At 38.7% G+C, this 15,742-nt stretch overlaps 1 protein-coding gene across 1 annotated transcript; it reads left to right on the top strand.

Annotated features, from left to right (window-relative positions):
- Positions 1-8,835: 8,835 nt before the first annotated feature.
- Positions 8,836-10,754, top strand: tnfa (tumor necrosis factor a (TNF superfamily, member 2)). The gene is made up of 4 exons (XM_067611730.1): positions 8,836-9,078; positions 9,207-9,234; positions 9,608-9,664; positions 10,076-10,754. Exons 1-4 carry the CDS (start codon positions 8,905-8,907, stop codon positions 10,552-10,554), a joined length of 738 nt encoding a protein of 245 aa, XP_067467831.1. The 5' UTR covers positions 8,836-8,904; the 3' UTR covers positions 10,555-10,754.
- The last annotated feature ends 4,988 nt before the right edge of the window (positions 10,755-15,742 follow it).

The following is a 15,742-nucleotide window of genomic DNA, read 5'->3' as shown; positions in this document are numbered from 1 at the left end:
ATTTAGGAAGGCCAGTGGCTGGCTCCGACATTGTACAAAAAACCTCCGTTTGCAAAGAAACGCAGCGCACACAATATCTGCTGGGATGTGAGAGCATGACTACGATTGGTAATGTTGCAAATGTAAGGATGGATTAGGTTGTGTATGTAGATGATGGACTGTGATGTGAAACAATACTGCTCAAAAAGATAATTGTCTGGAAATGCTAGAACATCTATGCGCGGTCTGATAACCGTCTCTCGACGAATATTTAATTCTCTGCGCAGTAATGCTGCACCTTCATCCACGAGATCGTTATCAAAAGGACATGCCATGTTAGTAAAAAAATCGCCACTTACTGTGCCTAATGGACTTCTAATATACTGACTCTGATTTTAATTTTTTTAAATGACAGACGGCAGAACTAGGCTACGCCAAAACTCGCCTGCTGACTGAATGAATGAGGAAATCAAATGGAGTGTTTGGCTCTGAAAGAGGGCGGAGACTGAGAGAAACTCGAGGTTCATTGAGAAAAACCTGGTGCTGACCAGGTTAGGTTCATAGAGTCTGTTACTACGGTAACTGACCAAGAGCTTAAGTTACCTCCCTTTTTGAAACGGAAAACTCAGAGTTTCCCTCATTTCAGGGTTAACAGACTCTGAGTTTTCACTAAACCTGCTTTGTGAAACGGACCCCACCTCTATGTGAAAAGTGCCCTGAGATGACTGTGATTTGGCGCTATATAAATAAAATTGAATTGAATTGAATAGTAGTAGTGGAATTTTCCAGAAGACTGTCTACTTTAACTCAGAAATTTTGTCAAAAGTTTTCTGATTGGAAATAGGCAAATTCTAATACAACCAACTGAATATTCATGCAAAATTCTTACAGCTTCTGCCCAAAAATGTTAGCAGACCTAAATACTGCTGTTATAACCCTCCTCCGTGACTGTGGAAAATGGTTTTCTGTTGCAATAACCCCGACAACAGGAACAAACATTATGCATACACAACAGCTCAGTGGTTTACTTCAGGGGAGTCAGGAAACCACAGGTTTCACATAGTTTCTTTCTATCTGGTTTCATATATCTCTTCAAAACTCCAAACTTCTCCCCCTCCCTCCTGATCAACCCAGCTCCAACCGCTGTTGCATAACTTTGGTATTTCCCTTTTTTTTTTTTTTTTTTTTTTTTAAATGAATCATCACATCACATTATCTCAAAATTCATGTGGTAACTGGTCTCCCATATGACAGAATTAATTTCTAATTCTCTGGAATAGTTTGAATTTTCATTTCCTCATTGGAAAGAGGTCAGCAGGTTAATGGCTTCTGTTTGCTTTAGATGACTTCCTCTATGGCAGTATGCTGCATATGGACACAAACTTTTTGTACTTTTGGTCTTAGACTGCTTTTCCTGGTGTGAGCCTGACCCATTAATTCCAATCAATCTTAGTGCTCCCACATACAATGATATTTTGTGCTTTTAGCTTTGTATGAAGAGTTTGTGGTTGACTCTTTCCTGCTTCAACACGACAACAACCTTGATCATAAAACTAGCTGGTTTGGTGTGGAAGAACTTGATAGGCCTGCACAAAGCCCTGACCTCAGCCCCATCCATCACCAGTCACCTTTTCATTAACATCAGTGTTGGATCTCACTGATGCTCTTGTGCCTGGAGGGGAGCAAAACCCTGCTGCCAGGTTCCAACATCTGCTTGAAAGCCTGAAACCAGAAAAGTGGAGGCTGTTAAAAGCAGATTAATACCCATGGTTTTAGAATGACATGTACAACTACAGGGTGTAATATTTGGGTGTCCACATACTTTTGCCATGTATAGATAGGTACATAGATGCTGTATTTGTATAGGCTACCTGTTAATGCTTGGATTAAATAAAGAAAAATGCACCCAAAACTACCTCCTTCAATCCAGTAGAAATGCTTCTGCCACATTTTTTTCTTCTATCTATTCAATTTTCAGTTCCCTTCAATTCAGTTCAATTTAATTTATATAGTGCAAAATCACAACAAAAGTCATCTCAGGGCACTTTTCACATAAAGCAGGTCCAGACCATACTCTTTAATTTACAGAGACCCAACAATTACTCCATGAGCAGCAATTGGCAACAGCACCAGGGAAAACCTCCCCTTTAACGGGAAGAAACCTCAAGCAGAACCCGGCTCTAAGTGGGTGGCCATCTGTCTTGGCCAGTTTGGTTGAGAGACAACCATCCCCACACCACCCCTGTGGCAAAGGCCTACAGCCTGGATCCCTAGACCTCTAACATCAACTACAGGCTAGTAGTTGATGTTAGAGGTCTAGGGAAGGCTCTGCCTCCCATACTACTTTTGGAGACTGTAGGAACCACAAGTAAGTCTGCATTTTGGAAGTGCACTGTTTTAGTAGGATAATAGGGTACTATGAGCTCTTTGAGATATGATGGTGCCTGACCATTAAGAGCTTTGTAGGTGAGAAGATGGATTTTAAATTAAATTCTTGATTTTACAGGAAACCAATGCAGTGAAGCAAAAATGGAAGAAATATGATCTCTTTTTCTAGTTTTTGTCATTACACATGCAGCTTCATTCTGGACCAGCTGGAGAGTCTTTAGAGAATTGTTTGGACAGCCTGATAATAAGGAATTGCAATAATCCAACCTAGAAGTAACAAATGCAAGGGCTATTTTTTTCTGCGTCTTTTTGAGAAAGGATGTGCTTGATTTTTGCAATATTACGTAGATGAAAAAAGGCAGTCCTTGAAATTTGTTTTATGTGGGAGTTGAAGGACATATCCTGATCAAAGATAACTCCCATATTCCTTACGGTGGTGCTGGAGGCCAGGATAATGCCATCTAGAGTAGCTGTATCATTAGATAATGTGTTTGTAAGGTATTTAGGGCCAAGCACAATAACACAATAATAATAATAGTTTTTTCTGAGTTTAGTAGCAGAAAATTACAGGTCATCCAGGTCTTTATGTCCTTAAGGCATGTTTGGAGTTTCTTTAACTGATTAGTTTCATCTGGCTTCATTGATAAATATAATTGAGTATCATCTGCATAGCAATGAAAATTTATGGAGTGTTTGCGAATAATATTAATTAGAGGAAGCATATGTAAGGTGAATTGTATTGGTCCTAACAAAGAACCTTGTGGAAGGTTGGTGGTTTGGATGAAGAAATCATTGAAGTTAATTCAGAAAGGTCAATTGGAGAAAAACAGTCTAGATATGTATCAGGTTTTACAGCTGTTTCTAAAGTTCCTGTGTTTGTGGTGCCTGTTGAGGACAGGAGGTGATGAATTTTTTCTCTAACAGTTAGAATTTTATCTTTAAAGAAGCTCATGAAGTCATTACTACTGAGAGCCATAGGAATACATGGATCAATAGAGTTATGACTCTTTGTCAGCCTGGCCAAAGTGCTGAAAAGGAACCTAGGGCTGTTTTTATTCTCCTCTATTAATGATGAGCGATAGGAGGCTCTGGCATGACTGAGGGCCTTCCTATATGTTTTAAGACTATCTTGCCAGACTAAGCGAGATTCTTTTAGTTTGGTTGAGCGCCAAATCCTTTCAAATTTGTGATGTTTGTGGGAGCTATACCACAGGGCTGAGGTCTTATGTTTTATTATTTTCCTTTTTAAAAGGTCGACGGAGTCAAGTGTTATTCGCAGTGAGCCTGCGCCACTATCAATCAATTTGGGAGGGACTAAAATTAGTCCTCTGTAGTATTGAGACATGGCAATGAATTCAATACTGATGGAATTGCATCCTTAAATTTAGCTACAGCACTATCAGATAGACATCTAGTGAAGACATTTTTGTCTAATGGTGTGTAATCCAGTAATAGGAATTCAAAAGTTATTAAGTAATAGTCTGATAAAATATGATTTTGTGGAAAAACTATTTAATGTTCAATTTTGATGCCAGAACAAGATCAAGGGTGTGGTTAAGAAAGTGAGTAGGTTTGTTTACACTCTAAGAGTAGCCAGTTGAGTCTAATAATGAGATAAATGCAGTGCCAAGACTATCATTATCGACGTCCACATGAATATTTAAATCACCAACTATAATTACTTTATCTGTATTAAGGACTAAGTGTGATAAAAAGTACAGGCACTGTTTTTTGGTGAAGGGACTCTCACTCTCCAGTTGTTATCTCGTAACTTGATCAACTGACTTGGGTTTTTCCCCATGCTGTCCTCCAACAACCTCCCTTATCTTCACTGAATCATCAACCTGAAACCTACATTTCACCTTCATGTGACTGACATTGCTGCATGAATGATGCACTGCTCCATTCCACTAAAACAGAGGGAAAGTTAGATGAAGCTGTTATGGTAACCTGGAATAAATTCTGTGTGTGTGACAATAGGCCACCAGGATTAATAACCAATAAGTGTGACATAATTGTCCATATTTTTACATGGTAAAATGTACAGATTTATTTCCTGTGTATGAGGAGGACGAGCAAAATTGGAGGCTTGTTGATAGAATGTGGGTAAAAAACAGAAAGGGTTAGGTTAGAGGAAGGAAGTTAGCCAACATCCACAATGCACTATTTCATCACCACACACAGGAAAACCAAATGCTTAGAATAGGTTCAGAGTATGACCTACATGTGTGAGGTGAAAAACAAACTGAGGGTTGATTTTAGATATAATGTTGGAGCAAAGCTGAAACTGTAAAGCAACAAGAAGTCAAATTTGATTAGACTGAGTCAAAATGAAAGTGATTTAGGTATTTAGTATATGGGCACAAAACAGGACTAGACATCAGTTTTAACATCTGCAGTATAATGGTCATCAACAGAAAATGGACAGAATTTAAAATCACATGACATGACTCAAGTGATTGTTTCTTAGAGATGGTTCAAGAAGGGAGCCAACCAAAGATTAGGTCCATGGAATAGAATTAAGTCAGTCAGGATGAATGGATCAGTATGCTACAAACAAAGTGCATGTGTGCTTGTGCCCATCTACGCCCACCATTCTGTTATCAGATTTAGGGGGGGCTGCATTCCACAATTTTATTGTGACTTTCTAAAAGCAACAATCCAACAGTCATGCTCACCAACATCACAGGGTGTGCAGAGCGGATAGAGAAGGCAGGATTTCTCTGTTTTCTTTCTTCAGAAAACTTCTTCCCTGCAACACCAATGCCTTCAAGGAAATACTGTCTGAGAGGATGCGGCATTCCCCATATGATTAATTGTGTCATGACTACACGCAAAAGACAGAGTTCTCGGAAAAAGATCAGGGAGGCAGTCAGGAGGATGATATGACAGTAGGCGTTCCACCGCACCTTCAAGTGTGGCCATTCAGAACATGTAAAAACACCTTTGACTTTAGATGTGGTTGGACATGTCATATGACCTACTTTTTCAAGCAGACTGAAAATTTCAGTGTTATTAGATCATCTTCTGGCATCAATGAAAGTCAGACACAGTTTCCTGTAATACAACTTCCTGCCCCTTATCTCTGCCCATTGCTAACAAAATCACTATGTCTCTGGGTTTGTTTGCCTAGTTTTGGTATTTGATGTCACAGAGTATAAAATTACAGTGGATCTAGACTTGAAAATATTGTAGTCAGTAGTGAGCTAACATTACAAGTTTAATGTGTGATATCTTGAATTCAAGTTCAACTTAAACTAAACTCTATTGATTAATGTTCTTTTTATTAATGGAACTAATACAATTTCAATTGGTGAAAATCCATCCATCAATTTTCTGCAGCATATTTGGGTTTGAGTAGTGATAGAACAAGGTTAATGTAGCCCAGATGCCGTCGTGGGGCATCCCAAGGTCTCTTCCAGACATAGACGGGATATACTATAATTGATCCAATGTTTTCTTGGCCAGCAACTCCTTCAGTTGACTGTCATGCTCCTCTTTTCACATAAGTGTCCAGACATACTGTACGTCTGCAGATCTTATGAAACAATTACAAAATCAATCATCAATCTTTGGCCAAAGGTCGTCTTCAGACCGGTTTTGGTCAGTTTGTGCATGAGGCCAGTCCAGCAATGCAGCAGCATTACTACACAGAGGGACTTTTGCCAGACTGCAACATCATTAGGTAACTTGTGCGGTGGCCAATCACATATATTTGAGGGCACATTCCTGGTAGATTACTCTGTAACATAAACAGCTTATTTCTACAGTTTGCCTCACGATTGTCTCAATGAATAAAATAATTGCAGCTGTGATAACTTTGTAGACTATCTGTGCAGTGTTTTTGCATCTGATAAGCTGTGAAAATCATGGATGTCACTCAAAGCTGACCTTCTGATCTTTCTTATCTTATTTCATTTCTCGCCAGTACCTGTGGCAAGACACCCTCACCAACGCAGCTCCTGTTTTTGGTCTGAATGCCTGCTGAGGTGTTCTGGTATTCAGTACCTTTATGGACCACCATATGGTGACAAGTCAAATTTTTAGGACAGTCCATGACTAGAGAACTTGTTTACTAAAAAAGTACCTTTAAGATTCAGATTATAAAGGCAGCTTATCTCAATCACTTCCCTACAGTTTTCTCCATTTTTGCCCATGGATCCAAGACTGCTGGGTGTTCTGAACTGTTGTTTGGTGCAAAGACACAGACAACTGTCTGAGCCTTCAACTCTTCGAGATGTGGTCGTACTGAGGTGACCCACTTGTTCTCTGGAAAAAACTAACACAGGGATGGCCTTGGGCTCTTGAGTAACCCCACACAGGCCCAATACATTTTATCTTGAACAACAACAGAGTCTGACTGGGAAATTTGTGGCCAATTTATCAAAATTTCCACCCCCCCCCCCCCACCCCAACTTCAGCTGATGATCTACCAGGGACATGTGGATGACTATGTGGTATGTGCTCTCATCTTGTAATGAGGAAGCTGAGCAGTGGATCAATCTACAAAACCCACAGTGTATTCCACTGCAACTCTGAGGAGAGTGTCAATTCTTTTTTTAGATGACAGAAGTTTGCTTCTTGTGTCAGATCTAGAAATAAGAGTAGGGTGATGTAACATGAGGGGAGTTTTCTTGAGAAAAAAAAAGTTGATATTGAAAATGCATGTGAAATTGTTGTAGACCACACAATGGACAGTTTCTTTTTCACATCTTATCTGTCTTGGTGCTAAGGGTAGTATACCTTCAGTAGGAGGGGGAGTATACCTCCTACTGAAGTCACCCTCATTGGAAAAGCAGGTTTAGTCATTCTCACCAAATGAGATGTCAAATGATACCATAAAAATGTTTGTGGTCAATACTGTAATTTCCCTATGTGGAAGAGAAAACAAACAGAACAAATTTGACTTACTCTAGAATTTTGAGAATTTCTGTGCAATGAGGGATTATTACCAACATTTCAGGTATGCTCACTTTTGGTTTGACCTCCAAAAACAGTGATTTAGATAATCTAGATAAACTGCTGGCTTGTTTACAACCCCCCTGCCATCAGATGACAGATCATTAAATCCACATTAAACCAAAAAGAGACAGAGATTTAATTCCATATTTTGGGGGTATGTTGGCAAGGTCCAGAAGTCTATCTAACTTCAAACTGAAGGGAAAATTGTAGGATTGATATGTCTTTGTGTATGTCAGTTTTGCTTTTTCTCAAAGCCTTCTACAGCAGATAGATACGGAGTCACATTAAGAAGAGACATTTTGAAGTAGTGGCACTGTGGTTTAAATGTTGTCTTAATATTACTCTTATTTTATAAGAAAGGTTAATGGCTGACGTAAATTGTGGCTTGTTTGCTGTTATGGTAGCAAATGTAGGAGGATGTTTCTCTTTTAAGATTATAGGTTGTCTGTGATTATGAGAAGATCAGTGAAAAGCTTGTGTCAAAACCCTGTATTTAAAACATCCTCATTTTTGCATCGTTATTACAGTCTTACCTCATGTTTGCATCTTGTTTTCCTTAAAGCTGAGACTTATGGCAATGATCCATGCTAGTATTGATCTTCATGGAACTGAGTTGATCTCTGACTAACTCTCCCATACATACTCCAGTCTGCTAATAGACATGAAACAATAATGTATTCAGTTTTTAGTCAGATGTCACATGTAACACTTGACTTCCAATGTAATGTACATATTTGTCATTAAAAAATGAGTTTTATGGACTGGACCATCAGTTTTCCTTTTCCACTGTAGTGTAATTATTTTCCACAATCACCACATAATAATTATGAGAAGTAACTTTGAGGATTTCCCTTGTGGTCTTTAAAATATTGCTAAAGAATGTACCCCAATGTTGCTGGTTTGAGTCAGGCCATGTTGCATATCATTCCCCATCTCTTTTTCTCACTGACTTTTCCTCACAGTGAGCTCTGTCATAAAGGCATTACATGTCCAAAAAGAAACTCAAGTCCTTAGTGCTCAGGAAAAAGATGTAAATTGAAACACCTACAGTTTCATGACAACTGGACAAACTCCATCTGGTGATGGAGGTAATGTGACATGGTTGAAAGCTCCTGGGCTCAGTAATCAGACAGTTTTATTTTCTGTTTGTTTTTTACTATTTACTATTTCCATAGGATGGCCAATGCACTGAAAACATACTGAACTAAGGCCCTGCTTCATCATCTGCCTATTTTTACACAAAAGGGAAGTGACACAATGAACTGTAAATACCAATAATGACACTTCAATTCAGAATGCAATATCATACATTGATAGTGTGACTAGGTTTTGGCAATGCTGGCAAACACAGCTTGATGAATAACTGAATGAGTAGAGTATCTGTGGCTGGTGACACCGCATTGTTCCTATATATTTCAAGTATTTCAGTCACAATGAGAATGACATCACTGGAGTTCCCCACCCCCACTCAAAGGAAGACACTTAAAAAGCTGCTCCCTGAGTGTCAATCAACAAACCAGAGTGACAGTAGAAGAAGAAACAAAGCTCTCAATAAGGCTGCTAAGAGTCTGAACAATGGAAGGTGAATGCAAGGTAGCGCTGGATGCTGCTGTCCACATAGGAGCTAGGAAACACACAACGCAGAGTGTTAAACCCAGCTCAAAGCTAACCACAGCCGTGTTGGCGTTCACATTCTGTTTTGCTGCTGCGGCTGCTACTGCTCTCCTTGTTGTCAACCAGCATACCAAGGTGGGAACATACGTTCTGGAATAGTCTCTGAATTATTGAAGGGCCTGGATGCCTTTCAGAGTGAGTGGCCTTTCTTGCCTGAATCCAGCTGTTCTAACAGTCTCTTTACCATTCTCTTCTTGAAACAGGGGACAGGACAAGGAGAGGACAATGATGGTGAGAACTCTTCCCTTAATTCTCTCAAAAGTTCAAGACTGTACTTTTTATATTAATGGCTTTGTAGTATCTAATAACTGATCATGTGCTGAAATGTAATAATATTAATATATTAAATGCATTAGTCTTTATATCAGTTATTGAACTTAAAACATAGAGCAAGTGAATGAATACTTCAAATTTGCAAAGAAAAGAACATCTCAGTAGACATACCTGACTGTTTTTCTGCAGCTAATGTTGAACCAATAGTGAAAACTATCTTACTCTACTCTGATTCTGATACTAATTGCACCAGAGAGTCACACAGGGAAATGTCAAGCTGCAGCAGGAGACTAGCTAATTTTCTAAACCTCTATCTTCTCTCCTTTTACAGATCTTCGTCACACATTGAGGCAAATTTCCAACATAAGAGCTGCCATTCATCTAGAAGGTAAAGACACACAATATACCTACACTTATACTTGGGGCTAGGGATCTATGTGGTTCATACTTAGACTCATCAAAAAAGGAAGCACTATGTTGTCTTCCTCTGGTTCATTGAGATCCCATTTTAATAGTCCAGTGGTTCTCAAATCCCAGTTCATCAAGGCAGTTGTCTTGGATATTTAGTAGGGTTAGGGTTAGTGGTCCTTGAGGAAGTTCTAGGGCTTCCTGAAGAGGCTCTATGGGTTCTCAAGGCTGTCACAGGGCTTCTTGAGGAAGTTCTTGGGGTTTTTGAAGAAGTTCCAGGGATTTTGTAGAACATTTCAAGACTCACTGAGGTAATTCTCAGGGTCCCTTAACTCAAACTGTCAGAAATTCAAGATAATCTCCATCACCATGTCTCTCTACTCTTCAACAGGTGAATACAACCCTGACTACAAATCTGATGTGAAGACATCAGTGGAATGGAAAAATCAGGTGGACCAGTCCCACTCTCAAGGAGGGCTGAAACTTGAAGAAAATGAGATTGTGATCCCTCAATCCGGCCTCTACTTTGTGTACAGCCAGGCATCTTTCCGGGTCAGCTGCAGCAGCAGTGACTCCACCTCAAAGTCCATGGTCCATCTGAGCCATACTGTGAAGCGTTGGTCCAACTCATATGGGAACGGTGACGCCACAAGTTCCTACCAGACCATCCTGCACTCTGTCCGCACCGCCTGCCAAAAGACGGTCAGCCGTGATCCGGATGAGGATGGGAGCTGGTACTCCACTGTGTACATGGGCGCTGTGTTCAGCCTGAATAAAGGCGACAAGCTGAAGACAGTGACAGAGGAGAAGATCTTGCCCAAGCTGGAGGATGAGCCAGGGAAGACCTTCTTTGGTGTGTTTGCCTTGTAAGGACAGGTGACTGAGGGCAACCGCCGCAAATATGAATATACACTAAACAGTCATGCAATGTTGACTTTACACCCAAACCGTAAAGACTGCATCAGAAGGTCATTACACAAGGCTGTGTAAACCAAGAAAATAGCGCCATGTTAAGTGTAGAAATTGAGAAAACAGTTCACAGTAAACTAAAAGTAATGTGCTACCACAAATATCTCTATGAGTCTGTAATGTTGTGTACTATGTACTAAAACCTTGTCATATGTCAGTACCTTTTGTTGTACTGCAGTGTATTTGACATTTGTTACTATAACTGCTCACTACAGACTGACAGAATGGTAAATGGACTGTACTTGTATAGCGCCTTTCTAGTCTTCCGACCACTCAAAGCGCTTTTACACTACGAATCACATTCACCCATTCACACACATTCATACGCTGAATGGGTACAGGGGCACACCATGCAAGGTCCCATCCTGCCCATCAGAGGAAACTAACCATTCACACACATTCATACACTGATGGCACAGCCATCAGGAGCAGTTTGGGGTTAAGTGTCTTGCCCAAGGACACATCGAACTGGAGGAGCCGGGAATCGAACCACCAATCTTCCAATTAGCGGACGACCCGCTCTACCTCCTGAGCCACAGCCGCCCCCAGAACTGAATTCTAGGAATTCTAGGGATTTACATTGTTTTTATTTATAACATTATTTATTTATTGCCTCACATTTATTGAATTATTTATTGAATTATTTATTTTTGTTTTCATGTGTTTATTGTAATTGAATGCTTTTACAACAATATGTAATTATTTATTAAGTTATTTTTAACTTCAATTTGATCAGCTATTTGTCATAATTCTTTATTTTATGAATAATTAAATTACATAGTGTTTCTTTATTTTATAAATAATTATTTATTTATATTTTCAAATAATATGGTGCTGAAAAAATGCTTGGATAAAAATGTAAAAAAATTTGTTTGCAAGGGTTGTGTTCAAGTATTTTTTAGATCACAACATGAAATAAATAATAAAGTGACAGTACCAAAAATGGAAGAAAGTGTCAACTGGTGGTGGTGGGGTGGGGAGGAAGTTGCAGTTTTTAATGAATGCATATGGTTAACGTATCAACTGCAGAGTACATCAACCACAGTGTTCTATCACCTCTTTACTGTGTGCTGTGCATACAATATTTCCTGAAATGTTCACTTAACCTCAGTTAAAACTAGTGGTATCAAGTTAAGCGGGAAGTTTTTCTAGGTTTTTCCAACAAGTCTCTCAGATTTAAGGACAAAATGCATCACATGTGACATATATCAGCATTTTCTACATAGGTCAATGTAATTTGTCTTCCAAACCTGTAACAAATCATTGTAAAATAAAACATTTTTCTGATCTGACAATGATACGGTTAAGGTTTGGTTAGGTTTAGGCACAAACATGACTTACAGGGGATGTTATAGGTCAAGAGCATGGTTTGGATTAAAAGTTCTGTTAATCACCCATTAATTATCTGTTAAGGGTAAGGGATCTTCATTGTCACTGTTACAGTAATAATCACATGGTCAAGATTAAAAGAAACTAACGTTGACTGTCCTTCATTTTGTTGACTCACTCATCCACCCTGACCTCCTCCATCTGACAACTTTGTTGCTCTGTAATAATGTCACACTCCTTCAATTCAGATGAACAAGACTATAATTCCTATAGCTGCTAGAGGTCTTTATCCCTTTACACAAATGTTTTTTGGGTTTTTTTTTGCTGACATTGCTGAAATGATGCTGTCGTTTTACTTTATTTTTTCTGCTTAGGCTTTGATATATTTGTTTCTATGAGATAAGACAATGGAGCTGAATAGAATTTTAAATGTGCTATTGTAGTATTATAGGGGTGGTACAAGCTTCAGTCAAAAGCAAAACTATGTGCATCACCAAATTTTGTTGAGCCACTGGCACAGTGGTGCAGTGGTTAGCACTGTGTTAGTGCCTGTTAGTGTTCATAATAGTTTTTTCATTTTGATTTAATACTTAAATCATCAGCAGGCCATTTCTTATTTCTGCTATGATCCATGATACTGTACAACATTCATTCAAGTTAGTAGATTCTGTTTATTTAGCCCACTGCAAAAATAACACACGCATAGCACCAACACACACATCACTAAGTAAAGTACAACACTTCTTGATGCCTAAGTTATTAGCTTTACTGCCATTTCTGCGGTGTCAGAGTGGAACTGAACACATTCACTCTGACAGTCAAAGTAGAAATGTTAATCACGGTTGGCAGTCGCCCCTCTAGCAGATGAAGATGGTCTGTGTAAATGTGGAAGTTATTCAGTCTCTAAACACTAGTCTGAAATTAGGATGTAGGCTTTGTGAAAAATGAATGCAACTTCTGTCGACCAGTCTGGATGTCAAAGTACTGTGTGGAGAAGCTCATCAAACCCAGCAGGAACAACTTGCTAATTTATGATTTAAATGATCAAATTCCATGATGATGAGCTTAAATTATGCTTTAATTCTGATTAAAATGAAAATTTAAGCTAATAAAAACGGGAACACATGTAAAAGTGGAATTTCAGCTACAGGTTATTGCTCACTCACTGATACTTCTTATCATCCCACATCAGCTCTACTGTACTAAGGCCCTTTGCCCAAATTTGGATTTCCTGGCTGCAGTAACTATGGTGTTGAATAATAAACCCAAATTCAATACATCCCTGTGAAAGACTCTTCTACAGTCTGCAGTGAATCTTCTTTTCTGATTAAGTCCTAATTTAGATTCATGTTGATAAAGTGGGTAAAACCTCAAAAGGCAGCTCCAGTGATCACATTTCCTACCTTGACAATAAAATTACAACCCACAAATCCCAGTGATTTCACACATGATGGCTCTGACAGCTATTTTGTTAATGCCGGTGTTTATTTACTTGTGAAATGACAATGGAGGGGTTTGGTACTATTTTCATGAGAAAAGCCAACAGAGCACTCCTGTGATCTCATCATCACTGATACTGGATAAATATAGCCTCTGTATTGCATAACATACCATGACTTTGTTGGCTCTGTACTTGCATTCGCTTAAAATATGGTTCTTATTCTGCTGTATGTACTGAGGAAGTTTCCAGTGGAATAACCGTTCCTCAACAGCTATTCAGAGTAAGAGGAGGGGAACTCCCTGGTTATCTGGTAATCCCCATACTTCCTCCTCCTGCAGCCTACAAGCAGCACCACACACCAGCAGTGGAAAGTATTAAAGTATTAAAAAGAATATCCTGGGCTTTCAATTTTATGTCTCCATATTGTTATTTCATTTTCTGTTTTGATAGGTAGGTCATCGTAAGAATTTTTAAAAAATGACTTCAAACTTCACATATTTCATTGTTTTTTAGTCAAGCAAATCCTCTACCACAAATCAAAAAGGTGCTGGATTGAAAGAAAAAAAAAAACTAACAAAAAGAAATAAAAGCAGCATGATGTTTTCTGTACTACATAGTTCTCAAAGAACTTCAGTACAAAGTCAAGAGGTTGTGTTACTGTGTGTAGCACAAGCTAGTGAAAAACTGTAAATGGAACTATGCATGCGCAGTGGCATTTGTCATACATAGAACTACTCTCCAGAGATTGAAAATGTGATCACTGTTATTAGTTTTTGGAGCTGTTTCTAAACAAACTAACATGACCAAACTCTTCATAATGAAACGACATGTCACCCAGTGCAGTGATGTGACTCACTGACATGTTTTCAATAGTTTTTGGACAACAACAGGGGTTTACAGCTTAGAGGAATACGATATATCAGGCTTTGGATATGCACACAATACTTGTACGTAGATCAGTTCATTGTTGGTATGGCTCTGCACATGAGATTTGTTGACAATAAGAAAAAATAGATGAAATTACCAGACAAATCATATAAAGGGCTTTAATTCAGACATTAACCTTCAACATCCTCTGCTGGCATCCAGTAAGGACTGTGGAAACTTTGAAATCATTTAGCATTTTTAAATTTGGAGTGGATTCTGTCCATATTGGACTTAATTATGTTACAGATCTCAGTAATTTACTTAAAATGTTATCATAACCAATAGAATGGAGAATGAATGGTCTGTGCAATGAAAATAAAGCCAAGTTGTAATAAATCATGGTTTTCATTTAAGTTAATCGTTACACCCTTGCCCTCTTTATTTTAGCTTCTAGAAGCCGTCTGGAGGATCTAGACTGTCAACATCACCTATATAATAATCAAACTGATGTTTAATGTAATAAACAGTGTTACATTGTTATGCATGAAATCAGACAAAAGTCCTCAAACGTGAAACAAAGCAATTAGAAATTCAATTATAAAGTTTGCTCGGAATGATTTGGATCTTCATGATGCAATATCACTGTTTGTCAATAATGATAAAAATGAGTTGCAACTTGTGTGACTGATTAGTGAGGAAACTGTGATCGCAATGCACTTGGTGCAGTGCAAACAATGCTGCATGTGTCAGTGCACACCCCAACCACAACCTGAGGAAGACCCAGTGTGGCTGATCTGTTCTTTCTTTTCAAGTGTGATCTGCTACATATGTAATAGAGAATTCTGTCAAACTGTCCCTGATGTAACCCTCTACTGGCTTCAGTTTGTATTGTAACAAACCTTTATTATCCTAACAAGACTGTAAGGGTGTACAGCCACACTAGCAATACAACCACTGTTGAGAGCTTTTTTCTGACAAACAAGTCAGTAAAAGCTGAAAGATAACCAAAGTTATTAGGAAAGTCATTAGGATAAATATTACATGTTAATAACCACATTTCCCAATAGTGTTAGGTATCATGGCCAAACACGGGCAGCAGATGTTTCTTGATGTGAGTTATTACAAAGTTGGGATATCAGCACCCCAAGTAAACAGTGAAGGTTCAAGTCCGAGCTCTGACTCTCTCAATCACTCAGCCAGTTATCACAATAAACATGCACAATAATGACAAAAAGACCTCTCTTTAAAGGTACAACAGTATTTATTAATCTCCACAAGAATCAACAAAGTCACCAAATGTTTCAGTTAACACACACTATCCTACCAATTAATACTAATCAAACGACACACATAAAACAGCAGCTGTGTATGGTCAAAAACATGTGAGCAGAAGTGTGTGTGTGTGTATGTGTATGGGTGACCAGCTGACGTGATCTGGCCAGCTGATGTCAC

This window comes from Thunnus thynnus, chromosome 15 (genome assembly GCF_963924715.1).
Source record: "Thunnus thynnus chromosome 15, fThuThy2.1, whole genome shotgun sequence".
NCBI classification, from domain to species: Eukaryota; Metazoa; Chordata; class Actinopteri; order Scombriformes; family Scombridae; genus Thunnus; species Thunnus thynnus.
The sequence above is the reverse complement of the archived record's forward strand: the minus strand, read 5'-3'. Positions and strand labels throughout refer to the sequence as shown.

Coding starts and splice junctions, on each gene's coding strand:
- tnfa (XM_067611730.1), top strand. CDS start 8,905: ATGGAAGGTGAATGCAAGGTAGCGCTGGATGCTGCTGTCCACATAGGA. Junction 9,079..9,206: donor TTGTCAACCAGCATACCAAG/GTGGGAACATAC, acceptor TTCTTGAAACAG/GGGACAGGACAAGGAGAGGA. Junction 9,665..10,075: donor AGCTGCCATTCATCTAGAAG/GTAAAGACACAC, acceptor ACTCTTCAACAG/GTGAATACAACCCTGACTAC.